At 43.2% G+C, this 20,900-nt stretch overlaps 1 protein-coding gene across 4 annotated transcripts in view; it reads left to right on the forward strand.

The window, feature by feature from the left end:
• SASH1 (SAM and SH3 domain containing 1) overlaps positions 1 to 20,900 on the forward strand; it is a 197,769-nt gene that overhangs the window by 80,971 nt on the left and 95,898 nt on the right. For all 4 annotated transcript variants that reach the window (XM_082757961.1, XM_082757958.1, XM_082757960.1 and 1 more), the window contains exon 2: positions 16,476 to 16,604. In XM_082757961.1, the coding sequence (XP_082614087.1) occupies positions 16,560 to 16,604 (45 nt within the window). In that variant the 5' untranslated portion in view covers positions 16,476 to 16,559. The remainder of the gene's footprint in view (positions 1 to 16,475; positions 16,605 to 20,900) is intronic.

The following is a 20,900-nucleotide window of genomic DNA, read 5'->3' on the forward strand; positions in this document are numbered from 1 at the left end:
GCTTTCCGAGCTACGTGCTACTTTCAGAGGCGTGTTTCCTACGAAGGGTGTGAAATTGAGAGCAGGGATTGTGTAACCTGTCTGAAAAACAGTTTTAAGCAGGGCTTAACCGGAAAATTAGGTGGACAAGCTTAAGAATATAATACAACGATGATTTCTAAATCATGTTTTCAGGCTTCTTTACTAAGCGTAATTCAATAAATGGGAGAACAGGTTCCTGACATCCGTGTCACACCAAGTGCAATCTGGTTGGAGTGCTGTTTCAGGTCAGCTGGGCTACAGGCTCATTGGATTTTGCTGATTTTACTTCCCCATGGCCCTGTATGAACATAGGGATATGCTATTGAGAACAGTTTACGTGATCAGGCCTCCAGATGAAAAAAATTAAGATGAAAAACAAGCCCTCCTCATGTGCATCGGTAGATGCACTCATAGAAGTATGGTAATACAATTATCAGGAGCATAAATATGTCCTTTTCTTTTTTGTTCTTGTCATTGTATTTACGATGATATATCGTGTGTTTTAGTCTGGTAACAGCATGCTAAAATTTTATATCGCAGTACTCTCTACCTTCAGTGTATCCTCAGTGTGGTGGAGTGTGTGTAAAGGAGATTAGGTAACTATTTAATGTAGCAATAAAAGCCGTACTTTGAAAGCTTTGCAGTGGTCATGACAGGAGTCAACAGATGACAATGAAAACATCAGCGTGCTTCTTGCAGTAGTGAATCGAGAGCACCTGAGCAGTCCCTTGGTGCTGGGTGTTCCTAACCTTGTTTGCAACTGGAGGTGCTTTGGGTGGTACAGTGGGTATGAAACAAAAGACAAAAAGGCACCACAGATAAAGGGACTAATTTCTGCACTGTTTACATAAAAACTTTGCAAGCCTAAGGCACCAAAGTTTATTTACACTGAAACTGAGCATGGCTCATGGGTTTTGAACAGGAAAGGAGAGAAACAACTTCACTTCATCGCAAGTTCAAGCAAGTTGAGCCCCATGGTTCTTCCAGCATCAAGCTGACTCCTCAGTGCGGAGCTGGCTCTTTTCCCCTGCATGCTTGGCCTAACACGGTGGAGGAAAAATGGATTTGAGAGCACTTGTCATGAGAGCTCAGTGGCACCGCACTGCAAGTTTGCAGAGTGTACATCCACAGCTGGAGCTTTGGTGGAAACGCATATTAGGGCTGATTGTGTCCTACCTCAGGAAAATGTGGTTTAGGCTTTTGAGGAATTCTGCTTGCCATTGTATCTTACCAGTCATGGTATACTTTTTTAACTGTGATACAGAATCTGTGGCATTTATGGACTTAGAGTTGGGGAGATCTTTGGAATCGTGATTTACCTGTATTTGTTGTCTCCATGTGTCCATATCTGTTACAGTTCTGAACACATCCATTCTCTTAGGATTTTGTGCTTGCAGTCTCACAGGTGGAGCTTCCTGTGTGTCCAGGCTGAGCCGAAGGGGTTCTTTACACCGGAAATTGTTACTACTATCCTAGGGATGGAAAGCAAACTGGATACACTTATTTTCTACTGCTAGATTGAAGCTCATCACTATCATTTTTACTCTCCTTATTAGATTGATTTCATATCGTTATCATTATCATTACATACACTTAAGCCTAGTCTTCAGCTACACTGAACAGTTGATAGTACTTGTGGTTTTGGTGCTTTCAGTGGTTGGCTAGCTTAACCCTGTAGCTCTGAAAGCCGACAACAAATATTTTGCATTTAAGCCAAAAAGTATGCTTCGTGAGGTTGAAAATAACAATAGTTTTATACACGTGTGTAACTGTATCCAGATGTAATATGCATCACAACTCGCAGGCTCTGACTTCCACTCCATTATCTGTCATCTTTCCCACCTCAGAGTCTGTAAATAACCATTGTCTAACAGGAAAAGGGTGGGGGCAGACTGCACGTTGCATGTCAGTCGGGACTTCTGTCTTCGGGTTTCCAACTTCAAGATGACTGCGTGTTTGCACTTCAAAACCTCTGCTTTGGAATGTTTTGTGGGAATATGTTGTGTTTTATAGAGAAATTAGGGACAAAGGATTTCCACAGGAGGTTGGAGAAATCTGTATCAACGTACATGGGCTGGAGGCTACAGCCTGTTTGTCTAGGGTGTAAACAGTACCTGGGACATGTTGCTGCTGCCAGGTGGGTTCTGTGTTATTAAATGAGGGAGCAGCATCACCTCGGCAGTAAGGGAGATGCTGCTTGGAGCACAGGTATTTTCCTTTTGCTGTCTCTCTGGCATACGGATGGGCTAGTTTCAACACTTAGTGCCAATATCTGCAGTTGGTCAGATTTCTTTTCTAGAAAGGTGCTTTGGGTTGTGTTTCTTAATTATGCTGAGTGTCAGGCCTTGCCATCTAAGAGGACCTTGGTCACCACCAAGTGCATGCCACCACTAAGCTGTCCATTGTCACCCCTTGAGAAGTGTTGACAGCACCACGTGCCTATGAGGCTGCAACACCAGTTAAGCTGCAATAGCAGGTGGCTTTCTCTTGCCCCTCTGAATGTGTTTCCTTATGTCTGTTTTCATTCCACTGCAGAAAAATGGCTGAGTAAAGGAAGTTTCCCTGCTGGCGCTTTGGGAATCTCCACAACGTGGCAAATTCTTTGGACGTTTTTCTGTGTTTTTACATACCGTACTTCTCCAAAGTTTCTCTAAGGTCTTGTTTTTGTTGTAGAGAAAAATAACAGTTCCTGGTATCTCTTCTTAATTACCCAAATTTCTCTGTGTTTCAGCTTGTAATGTTCTACATTGCTTGCTGTGCAGCATGCAAATAAAGGTTGAAAGACGCGGGGTTTTTTGTTGTTTGTGACGTTGTGCCCTATTCATTCTTTGGAGAGGTTTGCAGTAAGGTCTCTTTATTTCTTGCTTCATCAGTGGAGATTGCTCAGCTGTAGGTAGTACAAAATGGTTGTCATTCTTTAAAAGGTCTGCTTTCCTCTTTAATTACTGCTACCTGAGTGCTCTGCAGTGAGGCATGAAATGGAGTCTAATCCTGTGTCATCCCACTCCGCTGTGGTGCTATGGTCTGTTGTGTAACATATTGAGGAGAAATTGGGGTATGTCATGTTATGTCAATGTGTTATTTCTTGCTCAGCGCATATCCAGCAGTGTATTGTTTAGGTTTTATGTCTGGAAGTGAGCATATACGTGCAGATGGGTAAAGTTTGTAAAACCTAAGCTTTGTATGGTATCTATCTAAACTCAGGAAGTTAACTAGGAACATAAGGTCAAGGACTTAATCAAAATATTGGCGTGGTGATGAAGAATTGCTTCATACCACATATGGTGTGTGTGAGTTCATGCAGAAATGAGAATGGGGAGGGATGCTTCTGCATATCCTTGTTGCAGACTCAACCATGACGAGTCTCACCAGGTTTGTTCGCTTTAGAGGTCGGGTTCCTAATTACCAAAGTTGAAACAAAAGGAAGAGTTGGAAGTCCTGACTGCTGATTTTCCTCTCTGACAGAATGCTACTTTCTTCAAGTAGTCCTTGCCAAGTTAATTGTGGTTTTTAATCCTCATCTCAAATGTACTTATAATACAAAAGGTTCTACAAATTCTTTTTTCCCCCATCTGCCAAACCTAATTACAGCTACTTCACAGTGCTTGCGGATAGCTATTTATGTTGTAAACTGCATGGAAAAGGTGAGGGGGAGTGCGTTAGATCTCTGGCTATCCTGCCTTTCTTGGGCAGAGCTGTTGCTCTCTGGGGCTCATGTTTTGAGCAGTTCAAAAAAAAAAAAAAAAAAAAAAAAAGGCAACAATGTGGGTGGTTTTTTTTTTTTGTTGTTTTGTTCTCCAGATGACTCCCACCTCACTTAGGCAAATACCTCCAACGTAAAGAGAAGATGGCGGATGGCAAACGATAGAGGTGCAGTACTGAAACTCTATTTCTCTGGCTAGAAAAGTGAAAAGTAGGTCCCAGCCAAGAAGCGTCACTTGCAACTGCTGGGAAGAGGGGTTTGGGAAGATCGTGCGGAAGGAAGAGTTGCAGCATCTGTGAGAGGAAAGGAGCAGAGGGTGCGCCAGGACTCGGGGGAGGAAGGTCAGCACGCAGCCGGCCCGGGGAGGCCCGGTGCTGACGGGACCACGCAGGCCGGCAGGGAGCACGTGGGGGGCTGGTAACGGAGTTTTGGGGCCAGCTCAGAAGTGACAGGGCTTGTTTCAGGTGTTGGGTAGGGATATCAGAGGGCAAAGTAAGCCTTTGTGTCCATTTGGTTGCACCTTGTTTTGTTTTTGCTTAAAGACGTGTGTAGGGTATAGGTGGGTAGCTGCTAATGACCACTGAGTCATGTGGGATAACACCAGGCAGGTATTTCCAGCAGATGCTTCAGGGGGATGATTTGTAGCAGAGGGCTGGCTAGCTGAAACAGGCTGAAGGTGAGAGAGTGGTTTACTGTTTGGCTGGACACAGCCGAATGCCCAGCTTTCCTGTACATGTGTAACTCATTCCCAGCCAGCCCTTATGGGTAGGGTTGTACCTCTAAAGGTTGCAAAGAGATCTCCACATGTGATTCTCCTTTTGCCTCGAGAGAGTCTTACAGCAAAATCTGCTTCCCTTCAAGCCCCAATCCTTTATGCATGAGGCAGCTGATGTACTATGCATCCTTTGTTTCGGAGCTGATAATGGTGCGCGCTGTGGCAAGTAGTGTAACGCCTTCCTTTTGCTTGGAGAGCTCCCTGCGGTTCTTGCGGTGCTTCAGACAGGCCGAGGTACACAGCTTGTTCTGCCACGCTTGCTGGGTTCACGGCTTGGTGTTCCTTGAGACTGCAGGCTCTTTCATCTCAGAAGCAGAACCTGTGAGGGGACTCATCCAACTGAGGCTTTCTCACTTTACAGTCGCTTTTACAATTAGGTGAGATGTTTTTCTTCTGCATGACACCTTTCCTGACAAATGGTTTGTAGGGGGGATGTTCTTTTGATGTTGGGGTTGTGTTGCATAGAGAAGTTGTTCAAGTAAGAACTTAGTTTACCCGCCAAGTCCAAGTGTCTTTATCTACAGTTGCTGTCTTTCAACTTGTGGCTCGGGGCCTTGGGTCAATCAGAACAAACTACTGGGTTATGTAGAGACACGTGACTTTCCACGCGCCTTATTGACATTGGGGTTCTGCCAGCGTCTGATTTTTAGCATCTCCTTTACCACGCGCGGCTGTTCACAGAGATGCACCCTGAACTGAACGATAAAATATGATGTGCAACACTTGAATAATTGCATTCAGTCTCCAATAAAAGCAATACATGTTATCAGTGGGAGGCATTACTGGATAGGCAGCACCATGGGCTTAAGCACTTGGTTGAAGCAAGCATGTAGCACACTGCTGGGGGGCTCCTTTAAGCAGTGAATTGCATGTTGCCCCTTCAGAAAAGCACGTGCTTGAGACACCTGGGAGATGTGGCAGCCACACAGTTATTCGAACCCAGACTCAGTAGGATTTGCTTTGTAGGTAAGCAGAAATACCTCTTTTATTTGGATAAGAGGTCTATTTAGCCTAATTAGGAAGCGCTTTGGCGACGATGAAGCAATATGGGCGCACAGGAATGCGAAAAGCCCATCTTCACTGTACACAGCTAAAGGGGAATGAACAAATAAAATACCAGATCCCAGAGCAGAAAGGATTATACACTGACAAGAGAGAGAGTCTTTACTGCTAGGTTGATATCCCTAATTGATATAAACAGGAAGCCCTGTGCAGTCTGCGGTAGTTAAAAGATACGCATCTAAATAATATTTAAATAGATTCTTGCATTTTTAAGACCCACTAGAGTATAATTGTATTCAGCTTAATTAAATGAACTGAAGCCCCCTGATAACTGTGCATTACTGCTCCTAAATAAAATGCTCTCCGAAGAGACTTCATGACGCTTAGTTAAGACAATAAAAACCTTAGCCCAGCACCGTGAAGTGTTGCATGAGCAGTTTTATATTTAGTTCATCTGTGTGTTACCTGCAGTGGTTAAAAATAAGCCTTGACAGTGCCATGCCCCTGCTGGAGTCAAACCTGAAGCTTCACCAAAGTGCTTCAGTACAGAGTCAGTCTTTCTGGTTTCACTGTATTTGGGTGTATTCTCTTATTAAGCTAAAACCGGGGAGGTGCGCTAAGAACGACCCACACAAAAAATAAATGAGAGCAGTGGCAGAGTTAACCACATCGCAGTCTGGCTTCTGCCTCTGGCTCCCTGTGTAAATGCGGGCTGGCTATTTAAGCAAGCTCATTATTGCCACTATTCCCTCATAAATAACACGGCTGTCATTATGCATGCCTCACACAGGAACTGGGATAAACCCTCTCCTTCAGAACCAAAATATCTCCAAGCAGAACAATATCCTTCATGTCCCAATTCACTCCAAAAAGAACCTTAGCACGAGGAAGCTCCTGCATAAGAAGGACCCAGAAGTGGAGGATTGCTTTGAGGCAGCAGGAGGCTGCTGTTTGCCAGGCCCCATGCATGTGGCACCTTGGATATCGTGCTTGTGGCCTTGGTGGAGAGCAGATCACGTGTGGCTGGCATGGTTCATCCATGTGCTTGGTTCCCCTCTTAGGGGTTGCTGTGCCACTGTGTGTGTGCACCTTGCCAGCCTTTTTCAGGTTTTTTAGGATGATCTTTGACTTGCCACCGACCTTTTGTATCCTAGGCCTGGCTCTGGCCAGAGGCTTCGTGCTCAGGAGGCTGCCCTGGAGGCAGCGGGTCTGGTGGCCTCCCTCAGCAGCTAGGGGGGCAGGGGGTAGCTGGCACAGGTTGCAGGAAACCATTTCTTCTGCTGTTAAGATTACATGGGAAAGATGGACTTCTGCCATATTCAAGTACGGTTATTTCCTTTCCTGGTAAAGCGCTGCCTGCCAGGAAGCAGTAGGAGTGAGGGAGAGGTTAGTCTCCAGGCATGCAGAAGGGTTGGATGCATCTTCCAGACCACAAGCTGAATTTCTAGCAGGAGGAATCAGAAGAGAAGAGTTTCAGAGAAAGCAACTCGAGTGTAGGCAGTCTGTTTTTCCAGAGCCAACAGCCCTTTGCACTTGTGGGCAGGAATCGGGGGCCGTGTCCCTGGGGTGCACGGTGTGTTGTGCCACCGGGCACAGCAGCCAGGACAAACCCCCACGTCTACTCCCAAAACAGGAGAGAGCCAGTCTCACCTTGGTGAGCAGAACAGGATTATCCCATGAGCTGTAAAACTGGTGGGTAGCAGGAGAACGAGAGATCATTGGAGAGGTGAGGAGAGAAGAGGAGCCTTGCTCCTGTGCTCCCCAGGAATCAGAGCTGGAGGGAAGGTCCCATCACAGTAGTTGGACAATGAGATGGTGAGAAACCGGAGAAGGCAGCTCCTGGGGAGGGGGCATGGAGATCTTGCCTCCTTTATCAGTACATCCCCACAGCCAGCACCGCGGGGTGTCACTGGGTGAGGGATGCTGTGCTCCCTGGGGAGAGCTGGGCAGGACCTCAGGCACAGCTCCCAAAAAGAAGGGGGGGAACCCAGACCCCAGGAAACAGGGAAAAGAGGGGGAAGGAACAAACAATGCTGCCCTGAGGAAGCCAGGAAAAGAGGCGGGGGGAAGCAGAGGAAGAAGGATAAGAAGTTTCTTTCAGTGAACTTTCCTTTTTCTGAGCAAGGTATTTCCTGGTGAAAAGCATAGCAAAGTTTAAGGTAGAGATGGTTGTTTTTACTGTCACGATCCTGGGAAGGACATACAAGTAGGGAGAAACAAAGGTCAGAGTTGGTATTTGTTGCTGTCACTGTGTTGTTTTGTTTGTTTGTTTGTTTGTGTTTTTTTTTTTTTTTTTTTTTTATACAGCACCTAGCATAAGAATAAAATACCATTTCTTTCATATGGAGCTTACAGATTGGGAGAGCTTCTTAGCATTGGAGAAAAAATACTGGAAGTGCTTCGTTGGGCAAAACAAATTTATTGTGTTTTATGGGGAGAAACTGATTAGAAATCACCAAACTGGATAAAGAATTATTTTACTAAACCTTTTTTTTTTTTTTTTTTTTTTTGCCTTGGATAGTGCAGTGATGATTATGTATAAGCTTCTTATAGCTATATATGTGTTAGGAAGCTGGGCATATTGTGTCTCAGTTAAAAATTACCAACGTGGGTATTAAATATGTATCACATGCTGTGCTGTAATGATTTTTATTATCGTGTATTGATGCAATTGAGTTTGACAAACTCAAAAATTTCATCAGTGCTTTCCTTGCTCTTTTATGATTTGATAATATACTTTGTTTAAAGGTTAAAAGGATTAGGTTAGATGAAATCCTGTAAAGGAACCAAATATCAAATAGTGTATCAGTAGATGGTATTAATATTCTGGCTATCGATTGAGTATGGAGTTTGACTTAGCGACAAACAGAACTGCAAAAACAGTTGAAAAATAATTGCCTAAAATAAGATCATCCTTTGAATACACCTCAGCATACTCCTAAGAGTACATTCACAGTTAAACCCTTCTTTTATAGCAGTTTCTGCCCTTTATTTTTTCCCCACAGTTGAAGTAGAAAATGAAACCAGAATTCCCCACAGCAGGATCACTGTTAAATAACATTTTGGTGCCTCTTGGCTTACTTACCACATTTTATTGTTTTATTGTATTTCACCAATACATCTAGTGATGAGGGAACGCCTCATAGTAAATGCTGGTACAAAGTAGAAATCACAGTTTGGACTACAGCATTTGTAATAAAACTTGGATGTAAATGACCGAAGTTCGCTTTCATTGCATCTACCATCCAACTTCAGCGTGTTGCCAAATACCCACTCTCTGACCTTCCTTACTTACACAGTTGTCCAGAGATAGGAAGAAACAAAGAAGAAACTAACACCTTTAGTTTTTGTTGTTGATGGTGGTTCTTTTCCAATCTACTATTTCAAGTTGCTCACACCTCTGTTACATAGGAGACCTAACCGCCGTAGAATTGGCTTTTTGTCACGCTGTGTTACTACTAGATGAAAAGAAAAGATACGGGTTTTAATGAGACCTCTGTCATTACTGCAGTTGATATATAGTTGATACTATAGCCAGCTCACTGCGATGAGGACTTACTCCACCATCGACTTCAGATGTTTGTTTTTTTTTTCATCCTCATTTCATTAGACTGTAGCCTACTCAAACCTGAAATCACCCACTAACATATGCAAACCTTCATGGTTGTGAACCAAGAAATTCTTCTCCGTCTCATTAATGGTACTTTAATCACATCTATGCTTATTTCTTAATCCTTGGCACCCTTCTGTTTATTATTTGTTTCTACTCCCAAGTGTCAGGATAGAAGCCTGCTGGAGCTGTGTGCGCAGAGGGACGCTTTTCCACTCAACGTGAGGAAAAAGGTCTTGGCAAACGCGGTGCACTAAAGGAGGAGGCAGTAATCATAAGGGGAACAAAACTAATGAGAGGTGATGTCAGGCACAGCTCTTGCATGGCTTGAGGAATTGTTCACTTATCCTGCTTTACAAGCTGGCAATGATAACTTGTGCCTGACTGATGACCAGCCGGATGGGTAGTGGTGGCCTGGCAGGTATCTCTGTAGACAAAGAGCTTTGAGTTGCATTTTGATGAGCTTAGTGCGGATCACCTTGGGGAAAGGAGGATAGAAGATAATATACTGTTATTAGGGAAGCTGGACATTAAGGATTCTTTGAACTAACTTTTTATGCATGAAATTTGCATATAGTCTTGTCTGTCAAGATAATGAGTATGTGAAAGAGCTGGTTCTGCTTGTGATAAATACCCACTTTTTAAGCATGTTGGAATGTACATTTGCATAGATACAACTTTAGCATATATTTTTTAATTTTTTATTATTTTTTTTTACATAGAGGACTTCCTTTGTTGCATGCCAGAGAGAGAGGGATTCCAATAATGTGCTTTCAAAGGGGAAAAAAGTGGAGCACGGAGATGCTTTGTTACATCTTGAAAAGTTTTAGGGCTTTTCAATAAAAAGTGAGGGGGTGCTGATGGTGGCAGAAGTGTTTTATTTGCAGAGATTTGCGAAGGGGAAGAGTTTCTCTTGATGTGATGACATGAGAAGGTATCGTATATAATAGAAAAAGGTTACACAGCTGTGTGATTCAGTATAAAGTTTCTGGATTTAGTGAGACTTTACTCTGAATTCAGTGGGCTCTATCACTGATTTCAAATAATGGCTACAAAATCTTTTACATCAAGCGGTACCATTGTGCATTCTATTTATCGTAATGGGTCTAGAAATGTTTTAAATGTGCTGCCGAGAGCTTGACACGTTTTATTAGATCTATTTTTGTAACCATCTGTACAGCCACATAGCTTAATGACTCAAGGCTCAGATGCCATAAAAATTAATAGAAAGTCTTGCATTCAATGTTCTCTTTGTTCTCGCAGTGTCCAGCTATAGAGGGGTCAAGGGAACCATGACAACCCCTCAACATCATCTGAAATAGCTCTTCTCAATATAAAAATGTCATGACTTCTACATTGAGTGTTTTATGCCTTGCCCTTCAATATCAAGGCGAGTGCAGGGCTCCCCGGCCTCATGCTTCTGTCTCATTCACATTTTTGACCCTGCTGACTGTCAAGATAGACTTTGAACCTGTCGCTTTATGGATGGTGGAATTGTTTCTTCTGCTGAATGGAAGATTGTCCTTTCTGAGCCCTAGGAAGAGAAGGAGGCATTTCTCTAGCAGCTTGTTGAGTTTATTTTTAATGGCAGCTGGTTTGAAGCTAAGCCAGCATGTGAAACATCAGTCTTGTTCCTGACAGAAATGCGCTGCTAGCAAGGGATGGGTAAGAGGGTCAGAAATGGGTAACACACACACATGGATGCAAGTCCTCATGTGAGTCCAAATTGCTGTATCAAACACAGATGCAAGCCTTAGCCAGAGAGGTGGATACAGATCTAACTGGTCTGTTTTGGAAAGGTGTGGGTCTGATTTAAATCTGCCTTCTCAACAAGAATGGTGGAGGAATGTGGAATGCAGTCTCTGTATCTCACGCGAGTGGCCTGAAGTCGTGTGTCGGTACACCCTGTGGTGCAGGAGATGCTCTGCCAGGCTGGGGCTGCTTAGAGCAGCGTGCACACACTTCTCAACTTCTGTGAGCCCACTCTGGGGAAAACATCTACAACTGGCTGGTGTCTTGTTCAGAGTTGTCCCAGGGAAACCTGAGCATCCCATGCTGTCCAGGTAGTCTAGTTCTTGCTGTATCAAAAGATCTCGTTGGATGTGTGCTGTGCAGATGATGTCCTGTTGAAAACAGTGTGTTTGTTAGGCACAAATATGTTTCTTTTCCACATATGTTCTCATTTCACTGCTTTTCTTTTTCTGGTCCTTCTTCCCTCTCCCCCTATCCTCTCCTCCCCAAACAAGCCTGTTTGCTCTGGCCCACGTTCTGGCTTTCATTTCTGCTCTCCTCACAGCTATCCAAACCAAAGGTATTATTGAAACGCATGATCATCTTCCACAAATTTTTGGTAGGCGTCCCTGTTAAGATCCAAGTGCCAGAAATAAGCTGCTCGTGTTTACAGTCACTCTCCACACAGTAGTCCTGTGTCTCAGGCAGGGAAATGGATTTTTCTCAGCTGGGGCTGCGAAGGTCAAAGTCATGCCTTGGCCAGGGCATGGTTGCAAAGCCTTTTAAAAGAGCATCTTCATCTGTGCCCTCTCCACATACGTTTATACATTTAATAAGTTGGATTTTTTCCTCAAGGTTTCTGACCTGTTCCTGGCCTCCCAGATCATGCCTGTGCAGTGGCCAGAGTTGGTCTTGCTGACCAAAGAGCCTCATAGCATTTGGATCTTTGTTACGTTTTGGAGATTTGCTCAGCTGCATGAATTTCACTCCCTGCTTTGAAGAGCGAGCATGTGTATTTGATAATCAAGCCTCTTTCCTGACATTCACAGCTGATAGAATAGGGGGATATGCTGGAATATGCAGCTTTGTAATAATACTGTGTCAGAGCCTGAGGTAGTGAAGTAAAAATTCAAATAGCTGTGGGTTTTTTTTTTTAAGCTTTTTCTAAGACTATTCTGTGTGAAAATCTGTGCAGAAAGAATGTATGTTGTGCCAGTGCCAAGGACTTTGGTCCATAAACAGGTTCGTGAAACGTATTTGTTACTAGCAAAGTAATAAAGTCCTAGTACTGTTTTTCCTTTATCGTTATTATTCTTAAAATACTAATTATTTTTTGCTTAATTTTATTGCCAGCAGAGCTTTCTGGCGAAACATTTTTCTCCTTTATACTTTTAGATGTCAAATACAAAGGATTCTGCCAGGGCGTTAAAGCAACTGATGAGCAGTGACCGATAAATCTTAACTTTATAATAAGTGTCAAATCGTTCCAGCTCCCCTTTGTAGTCACTCCATTAACACGAATCTCGGTGGATTCCTTTGGTATTCACATGCATATCAGAACTAATTCCCTGGGAATTCCAGGGTAATTCATCATTTACTCCCTGTTTTATGATGCCAAAAAATGTTGTATGCATACATTATAAGATGGGAATTCAGGAACGTTATTTGGCAACCAAAAATAGGGATCTGAGCTAGCTTCTGCTTTCATTAAAGTATTTTATACCTTTTTAATTTTAGGTTTGCCCCTTCAAAATCAGTGGGTTGTTTGCTTTTCTGCCTATCAGACTATTTCTGAAAAGCTCTCAGGCAGTAGCAGAGTTCTAGGAAAAACATGTTAACTTTTTACGAACCAATTAAAGTATTTCAGGAATTTTAATGAATATTTGGGTTGCTTATGATTTTTTTTCCTCCAGAGATGATCAGTGGGTTTATATGATAATTACATATATGTCAGTAAGAATAAATCTGAAAGCTGTGCCTTTTTTCATGAGGATCTCATGAACTGTTTCAAATATGGGTTGGTCCATGTCAAAATGGGATGTAGTGGCACATAACTGAAGGCTTACTTTAAATGAGTTTTGAGTGTTATTTCTATTATTTTAAAAATCCTCTAGATTTTGGCTTGTGTATGAAGGCAAGAAAGTCAAAGGAAGTTACCAAAATTAATATTGGCTTTTATTCTTTATGTATCAGATTGAGATCCTGTTAAATTATGATTGGTTATGAATGATTTTAATGTTCTATGTTATTATGTTGGGGAGTTTTTAAAAATGCTTTAGACAAGTCCACTGCCTTGTAAGGGAGATGAATGAGTTCTCAAGTTGGGTGCTAAAGTTTGCATACAAACTTAAAGATTAGGGGTGGATGATGGAGATAATCACATGCATTTAATGTACACCCTGTGGGAGAAAACTTGAGATAGTGTAAATCAGATACATAATCATCTGTCAAGTTATAACATTATTTTCATGTATGTAACATGTAGGTGCTGCTGGGTGTTAAATATTTGCTGTATTTGACTTGGGCTGACTTGAGGATCTATTTTTCCTTTCTGGATGCCCCCACAAGTAAACTGCCCTCTATCTGGCAACCCAGCAGAAACGTATGGAAGGGTTGCAGTGATTGTCTTCTTCAGGAATCAATTCTTGTCCTCGAGACCTTGTGATCTTTCTATCCCTTCATCCGTTCTGGGTGTTAAGCTTCCTTTCACACAGGACTTGTCTTCCTTGGAGAGCTGGCACGAGCTGCATTTGAAGCATAGCCTCTAAGTTGAGACCTGTGCGTTGACTCATTGAAATCCTGCCTGCCGGGCAGGCTGGTGGCTTCTCTGGGCTTTCTGGGGCTGGTGGCCTTTGTCCCTTGTCCAGAGGCTGCTGTTTGCCATCACATGCTTGGTTGCAGGAGGGCCACCCCACCCCTGCAGGCTTTAATTTGGGTGCTGTCATTGAGCTTGTTTTACTCTAGGGACAGTCACAAACCTTTGGACCTGTGGAGACCTCCTTTGAAGAAAAGCACCACTCTTCTCTCACCAAAAGCAGCGAAAAATGAGTATTTGCGAAGCTTTGTTTGCTCTGCTGTGCATGGCAGGCCTCTGTCCTGTCTGGTCTCAGCCCTGCTCGCAGTAGAGCTGGCTCAGCTTTTAGCTGAACGTGGTATGTTTGGGTTTGGACTGTATTACTCAATTTCAGAGTCATGACGGTAACCTATAAAATCCATAATTGCTCTGTTGTATAACTTTTACTTACACAAGTTACACCTATTCCCCAGCAAGCTTACCACGTGAAATTTAAAGGTCTCCGGAGTTCAGGAAGGAGACAGGCTGACAAAGTAATGAAGCAGTTTTCATATTGTTCTAATGAAATGATGGTTTCCAGTCTTATCCTACTATTATTACCACTTCCAGCTCCTATAGTCTTAACTGGCAAAGCTTATTAAGCAATAAGCAGCCTCTGTCCAGCTGGGGAAGATGCTGGGAAGTAGGAACTTTTTTTGTAACCTTTACAGAAAAATGTTTGTCACAAGGGAATGGCTGGGAATTAGATTTCATTTCATCTCTTTGAAACCCATGCAGGTTTTCGTATCGCCCGCAACAGCGACCAAATGAAGGTTACATTTGTGGGCTGCTTTTTCTGTCTTCGTTTTCCTCCCTGGCACAGCAGAGCTGGTGATCCCTACCGAACGTGCAAACCTTGTGAAGGCAGCTCTGTGTGTGGGGGGCATCAGCAAGCGCCGCTCAGCCAAGGCTGTGACAACCACTGAGAGAGTGCCCAGCTGCATGGGCAGATGTGTGGGGCTTGTGGCACAGGTGAAGAGTCCAGATTTCTTGCCCAGGTTACTGGGAAGCGAGGACTTGTGATGAGGGAGCAGCTGGAGAGGACATGTGGCTGCTGAGCAGGGACAAGGCAGGGCAGCGCTGTCGAGCTCTCAAAGATGCTGGTGTTTTGTCCCTGTAACCTGCATGCTCACTTCGGTATGGAAGACTTTGTCTGAAGCTCTGTGAAGTCTGAAGTTCCCAGAAGTGTCTTTACACTAAGGAACATAATCTTGTAACACTCTATACATCTCCCATTTGAGATCTTTGGCAGGTTGAGAGGTAGGAAATACAGTTAAAAATAAAATAATAATAAATATATATATATATATATATAGTTACTCACAGAGGAGGGTACGTATGTATATATATTTTCTGTACCTATTTTGCTCCAACAAATTGCTTTCCATCCCTACTGTACATGGTAGTTTAAAGGAACTGAACACCCTTCCGCATTTTGGGAACATGAGTTCTCTACAAAGCTTTCTGGGGAGTTCTAGATACCTGTTGAGCATGTGGAAATGTACTTTAAGAAAGCAGAAAGTGTGTTTCACAGAATCTCAGGTTTAATAGGCTTCCACTCTGACTTAATAGGAGAGTTTTTTCCAAACTGGAAGTGATACTTCATTAGAGCAGGGCTGCCTCTTCAGCACAGTCAGACCCAGAAAACAGGGCTATTTATTTTCAAATAGCAATAGCTTCAATAAGATGTGCTTTCTAATTAAAAGATTTCCTCCTAGCTCATATGTTAACACTTTGCATTGCAACTTAGGTGTACTATTAGCATAATTCTTTTTAAATGTCTTCTCGGTTGCTTATTTTTTTCTTAATATTCAAGACAACTTTATGTTTATGTGTTACATCTATTAACAGATAGCAACAATGAAATAACACCGCAGTGTATCCCTGTTCTGCTCTCAGCAGCCATACTTTGTGTAGGCATTCTTCAAAAGGTAGATAATATGTATACAATAACATATATGCACTTACATAATTTAGACAAAAAGAGAAAATGTCTCCATTTGATCTTTTGGCCCCATGTAAGTGTGTGCCCATTGGTAATCCACCTTGTCCACCCCCTCTCCCTGCCCTCTCTGACACAGATACCCAAAGTTCAGAAAGATTTCTAATGCCACTTAAAATATCCAGCCTTTCTTTCCCCCCTTATTTAGCCATAATTCAAGAAGTATGAATTCTGGCTGTAATTACCAGATGATTACGATCAGGTTCCTGGCTGTAGCCACTTTATTAATGGGGTAGCAATCTTGCCTAGCAGAACAGACATTTGGGACCGAGCGAAGCCTGTTTCCGCCCCCAGAGTACCTTAAAAGAACAACTGGCAGAGTGTCTTTGTGGGTGGTATAAACTCGCCTGTTAAACTCATTTGGCTGAAATTGTTTGCAGTCTGACTGATGGTGCTTATAAGCAAGAGGTTTTAGCGTTTGAAAGTGCTGTTAGTCATTGTCAAGGAAAGCAGGGCTACTCCCAGTAAATAAGGTCGGTGAAACATGTAATGACTGGATATGGGGCGAGTGGGCAGCTGCTCGGGAGAGCCACTTGGAATATGAATGCATGTGGGCAGGAGGGAATCGAGGTAGATTGTGCCTGGGGACACCACTGCTCGGCATCACTGTCCCTGCTGTTTCTGTCAGTGCAGGGAGCAGCAAGGACCGACCCACTTGTCCCTGAGTAGCCAGGAGTTGTGTGCTGCCTGCCTTGTGGGGATGGGGTCTCCCTCACGCTCGTGCTGTTGCTTTTAAATTAGAATTTTAAAACTGATTAGCCTCTTTTTTTTTTTTTTTTTCCCTTGTCTCCACTGTAGGATGGGTCACTGGGAAACATTGATGACCTTGCACAGCAGTATGCAGACTACTACAACACCTGCTTCACGGATGTGTGCGAGAGGATGGAAGAGCTGCGCAAGCGGAGGGTTTCACAAGACCTTGATGTGGTACGTAGAGAAGTTCATGGCTTTTTTGACAAGTGATTGCTGTTTGTGACCCAGGAGAATCATCAGTGTTTCATCCTGATGATTTGAAAGTTACTTCCCTACCAAGAGAAGTAACCAGATGTGATTGCGTTCATGCAAATAAACAATTGGGCCAATTCAATTAAACACTTGGAAATTAACTGCTTAATTATTATTATTTTTTTTAGATATTTGTTGTGATTTATTAAGCCTGGAGACTGCATTTCTTAGTCAGTGTGCTCCTGGTGTGAGCATAATGAAATTGTGTACTGTTTTTCAACTGCACGACTGTTTGTTGCACTGTATGAACTGGGAAAGTACAGCTTCTTAAAACTCTGAGGTGCAACTATTGATTTCATGCTCCCAAATATAAGCAGTCACCAATTTTGTGAACCCTTTTCCATTAAAGCATGTCACAGAACCTGTAGGGGGACATTGAGTCGCAGTCATTCAGGCTGGAAGGGGCCTTAGGAGGTCTTTAATCCAACCTTCTGCTCAAAGCAGGGTTGACGCTGAATTCAAAGCTTCAAAACAGGTTGCTCAGGGCTTTATCTGGTTGGGTCTTGAGACTCAATCAACGATGGAGACTGCATAGCCTGTCTGGGTAACCTGTTCCTCTGCTTCACTGTCTTTAGAGTAAATATTCCTCCCCGATAATCTATTACAGACTTTCCCGTATAATTTTTTGGGCCTGTTTCTCTCATTCTTGTGCTACACACCATTGGAAAGAACTGGGCTCCATGTTTTTGATAACCTCCCTATAGCTACCATCAGGTAGCTTTGCATGACAGTCTTTTTTTTTCCAAGATGAATTTCCCAGCCCTCTTGGCCTGATTTTGCAGGGTAAAGGCTAAAAGCCCTGAGCACTTGGTGGCCCTCCTCTGGTTTCATTCGATTCATTTGACAATTCATTCTTGCTAGCACTGAGGGCTGCACAACTGGAGGTGTGCTCATGGCCTCAAAACTCCCCAGGCCTTTTCTGCAGGGCAGGCTGACCCAGCCTGTCAGTCCCCAGCCTGTGTTGGTGTGTGGGTTTACTCCTTCTCAGGAGCAGGACTTTGTATTTGTCCATGTTGAATTTCATGAGATTTCTGTGAGGTCACTCTGAAAGGCAGCTGTGCCCTCAAGTGTATTGACTCTAACTCAAATCCACAGCCTGGATAATGGTGCCATCTATTTCCTCTGCAGGTATTTAATGGGACAGGCCCATAGATCCTGCAGTTCTCTGCGTATAACTGGCCTTCCAAGTACAGCACACTAACCATTAAGTGACCCTTAAAGCCCAACCTGCCAGGAATTTACCCATTCAGTGGTGCAGACTCCTTGGGGAGTCCCACTTTCATTGAAACTAAAGTATATGCAGGTCATCTCTGTAACTCATTTTTGTTAGGTCTGGGGAGGAACCTTTTCAGGAGGCCTAACACAAAAACATTTTTGCTTGTTGGATGATTTCCATTTCCTTACAGTTCTGTAACGTTAGTAAGTGTTTATCACTGCTTAGTGTATATATGCATGTTTGTTTTGTACATGTGTATTACTGATTGTTTTTTTCATTTTAAACCTTTTCATCATTTTTTCATAACATTCATAATCTGTGTCAGAGAGAAGAAAGCTTCTGGGCATGCTTAGTTAGGTCTTCTATGTTAAGTTTGTTTCCCAACTGTATCGTACATTTTACTTACAGTTTTGTAGATATTTCCTACAAATCTTGTCTGACAGAAAACAGGTTACTGAAGGAATTCTTCTTTATTTTATATTTGGTCATTGTTTTGCTGCAGTGGTAATTCTTCGGTATCACATAGAAACTCATAACGAAAGTTACTGGTTATTGCAGAGCTTGTAAATTGTGAACCTGCTGACTGTAGTTGTTCCTAGCAGTTTTGCTTTGAAACTCTGTGGAGTTTCTGGTATGAAATAATACTTATAAAAACCAGATTGTTTGCTGTCACTTAGTATAGTACTTCTTATTTAGAAATCTCAAGCTGTAAATCTCATATCCCATCTTGTTTGTATGGGAAAGCAAGGTAAGGGTAATAACCTCACAGTGCTGTGGTAGAGCCAGTATGGTATCTGGTAACAGTTCTGCAGCTCCTCTGCGAGTTCAAACCCTTTAAGAGAAATGTGGGAGCTGAAGATGTGTAGTGGTGTGTTCTGTCTTTGTTTCCCTGGATCTCAGCACTGACTAGCAGCAAGGAATGGTTTGCTCCCATTCTCCAGCAGCTGTACCTGATGATGTCGATTACTTAAGGCTAAGTGTTAAAGAAAAGATGATTGCAGGAAATCCCTCTGTATACAGACCCTTGAGCCTTCTGTGCATAGCAGCTGATGGCAGCAGGAAGTGTGGATCTGAAAGCCTCCATGTACCTGGTATGCTGGGTGGCTGCTGGCAGCCGTGATGCCCACCTTTTCTGGCACTGGGGCTCTTGGAAGGCAGCTCCTGTGCTGGGTGATGGAGTGTGCTATGTGGCAGGATATGGCAGGAGGGGATTCCCTTCCATTTGGACAGATGGGCCTAATTTGGCTCCTTTCTCTTCCAAAGCTGCAGAAGCCAGTCTGGGGAAACCCATGTGAGTTTAATTAACTCACATCAAAGGTGCAGAGCTTCAAGCTGGTTTAAATAGATGCGAGCTAACCCAAGACAGACCAGCGAGTGGTTCACTAGCTCATCCTGTTCAAGAGAAACTGTAGTCAGAGAAAATGACTGCATGAAAGAACATCTTGGAGATGTATCTGCAATGGCTCCCACGTTTGGTTTGCTCGCTGTGGTATTCCAGTGATGACTTCTTGAACTTTTAAGTCAGTGTGAAGATTACACAACTGAAAATTAAATTAGTGCTCAGTTTTTGCTGTATCCATCACCAGTGTATAATACAGTTTCTGGGCATCAGATAGCCATTCTGCTGCGTGCTGCACTCAGTAGGTACACAGTGGGCAGGGAATGGCCACGTTGACTAGCACACATTTTCACTGTGATAGATTAATATATCTGATTATCTGCTGTAGGAGAAGGATTTGGTTTAAACAGAAGAGCTCCTGAAGTTGGATACTTCGTGCAAAAAAATTTAAAAGGCAATAGGTATTGGAATTTGCCTTCGGATTTTAAAGCAGGATGAGTGTTAAACGCAAAATGCAAAAGGCCAGTGTTGGGTTTGGAGCTGCGTTTACTGAATGCTCTGCAGAGAAAGAAAGAGTGGATCACCCCAGGGGTCCGAGCGTCCTCCAAAAGTTGCCCGGAGAGGCTGCGTCAGGAGAAGCAGCACGATAACAAAGAAGTGCCCGCGCTGGCAAGCCTTGCCAAGAACATGCATTCAGCACTGGCTCGCCCAGATCACCCTTTGTAGCATGTCCACTGAAAGGACAGAAATATGAGCTGTTTATTGCTGCTTCTGTACGCTTTGAAAATGTTTTAAAGCTGTTTGGGAGCAAGTGTTGATATCTTGATTGTATATTGTACCTTTTAATCAGCTCCTCCCCAACCTTTCCTATCAGACCATGGCCATTTCAGTCTGGATATCCTGCTTTCGCCGGATTTTTAAAAAATATCGCTTGGTGAAATTGTTTGGGAGAGCAGCATATCTTGTAACAAAACAGTAGCTGCAGATGGAGCTAAACACAGATTATTTTTCCAAATGGTAGTGCCATCAGGGATTGTTGGTTGTCTCCAGCCACGATAACTGCTTTTTACATTTGGAATTTTGCCTCTGTTTTTGTAATGGAGAATGTGCTTGGGTTTGGACATTAATGTTTGTGAACAGCATGGGAGTTGCCCACGTTTCCTAGCAGTTGGCCTATTCCTGTGCACCGTATGTTTTTCTGGCTGAGGAAGAACTGCAGGCAGTAGACAGAGTGGATTTTCAGGCCCGTAATGGATGTATCACTGGCAATATTCATCTGGACATCTGCTAAAATGTGGTTATGGCCAGAAAAGTGACTCGGTGAGGATGGCTCCTTGTTATTCCTCATATCTGCTTCCTTTGTGTCTTTGGGTTCGTATCTGCTTGGCTCGCTGTCAAAACCAGGTTCGTCTTGCCTGTCAGCAGGGCAGGACAGTATTGATGTAGCTGTGAAAGAGCAAACTGCATTCTGTTGTCTCATCCATCACTGACAGCGGCCAGCTAACTGCTGCTGCCAAGCTCTGCATTGTGGCTGGTGATCCTGGAGTCAAAGAGCAGCTTGAGGCTTCCTGATGGGTTCTGACAGCTACGGCTGTGGCACTGAGAAACTGCACTAATCTTTTGATTTGTGAATTGCATGAATTTGAAATGAATGTCACTGGAA

The sequence above is a fragment of the Aythya marila genome (assembly GCF_965140915.1).
Source record: "Aythya marila genome assembly, chromosome: 3".
Taxonomy (NCBI): domain Eukaryota; kingdom Metazoa; phylum Chordata; class Aves; order Anseriformes; family Anatidae; genus Aythya; species Aythya marila.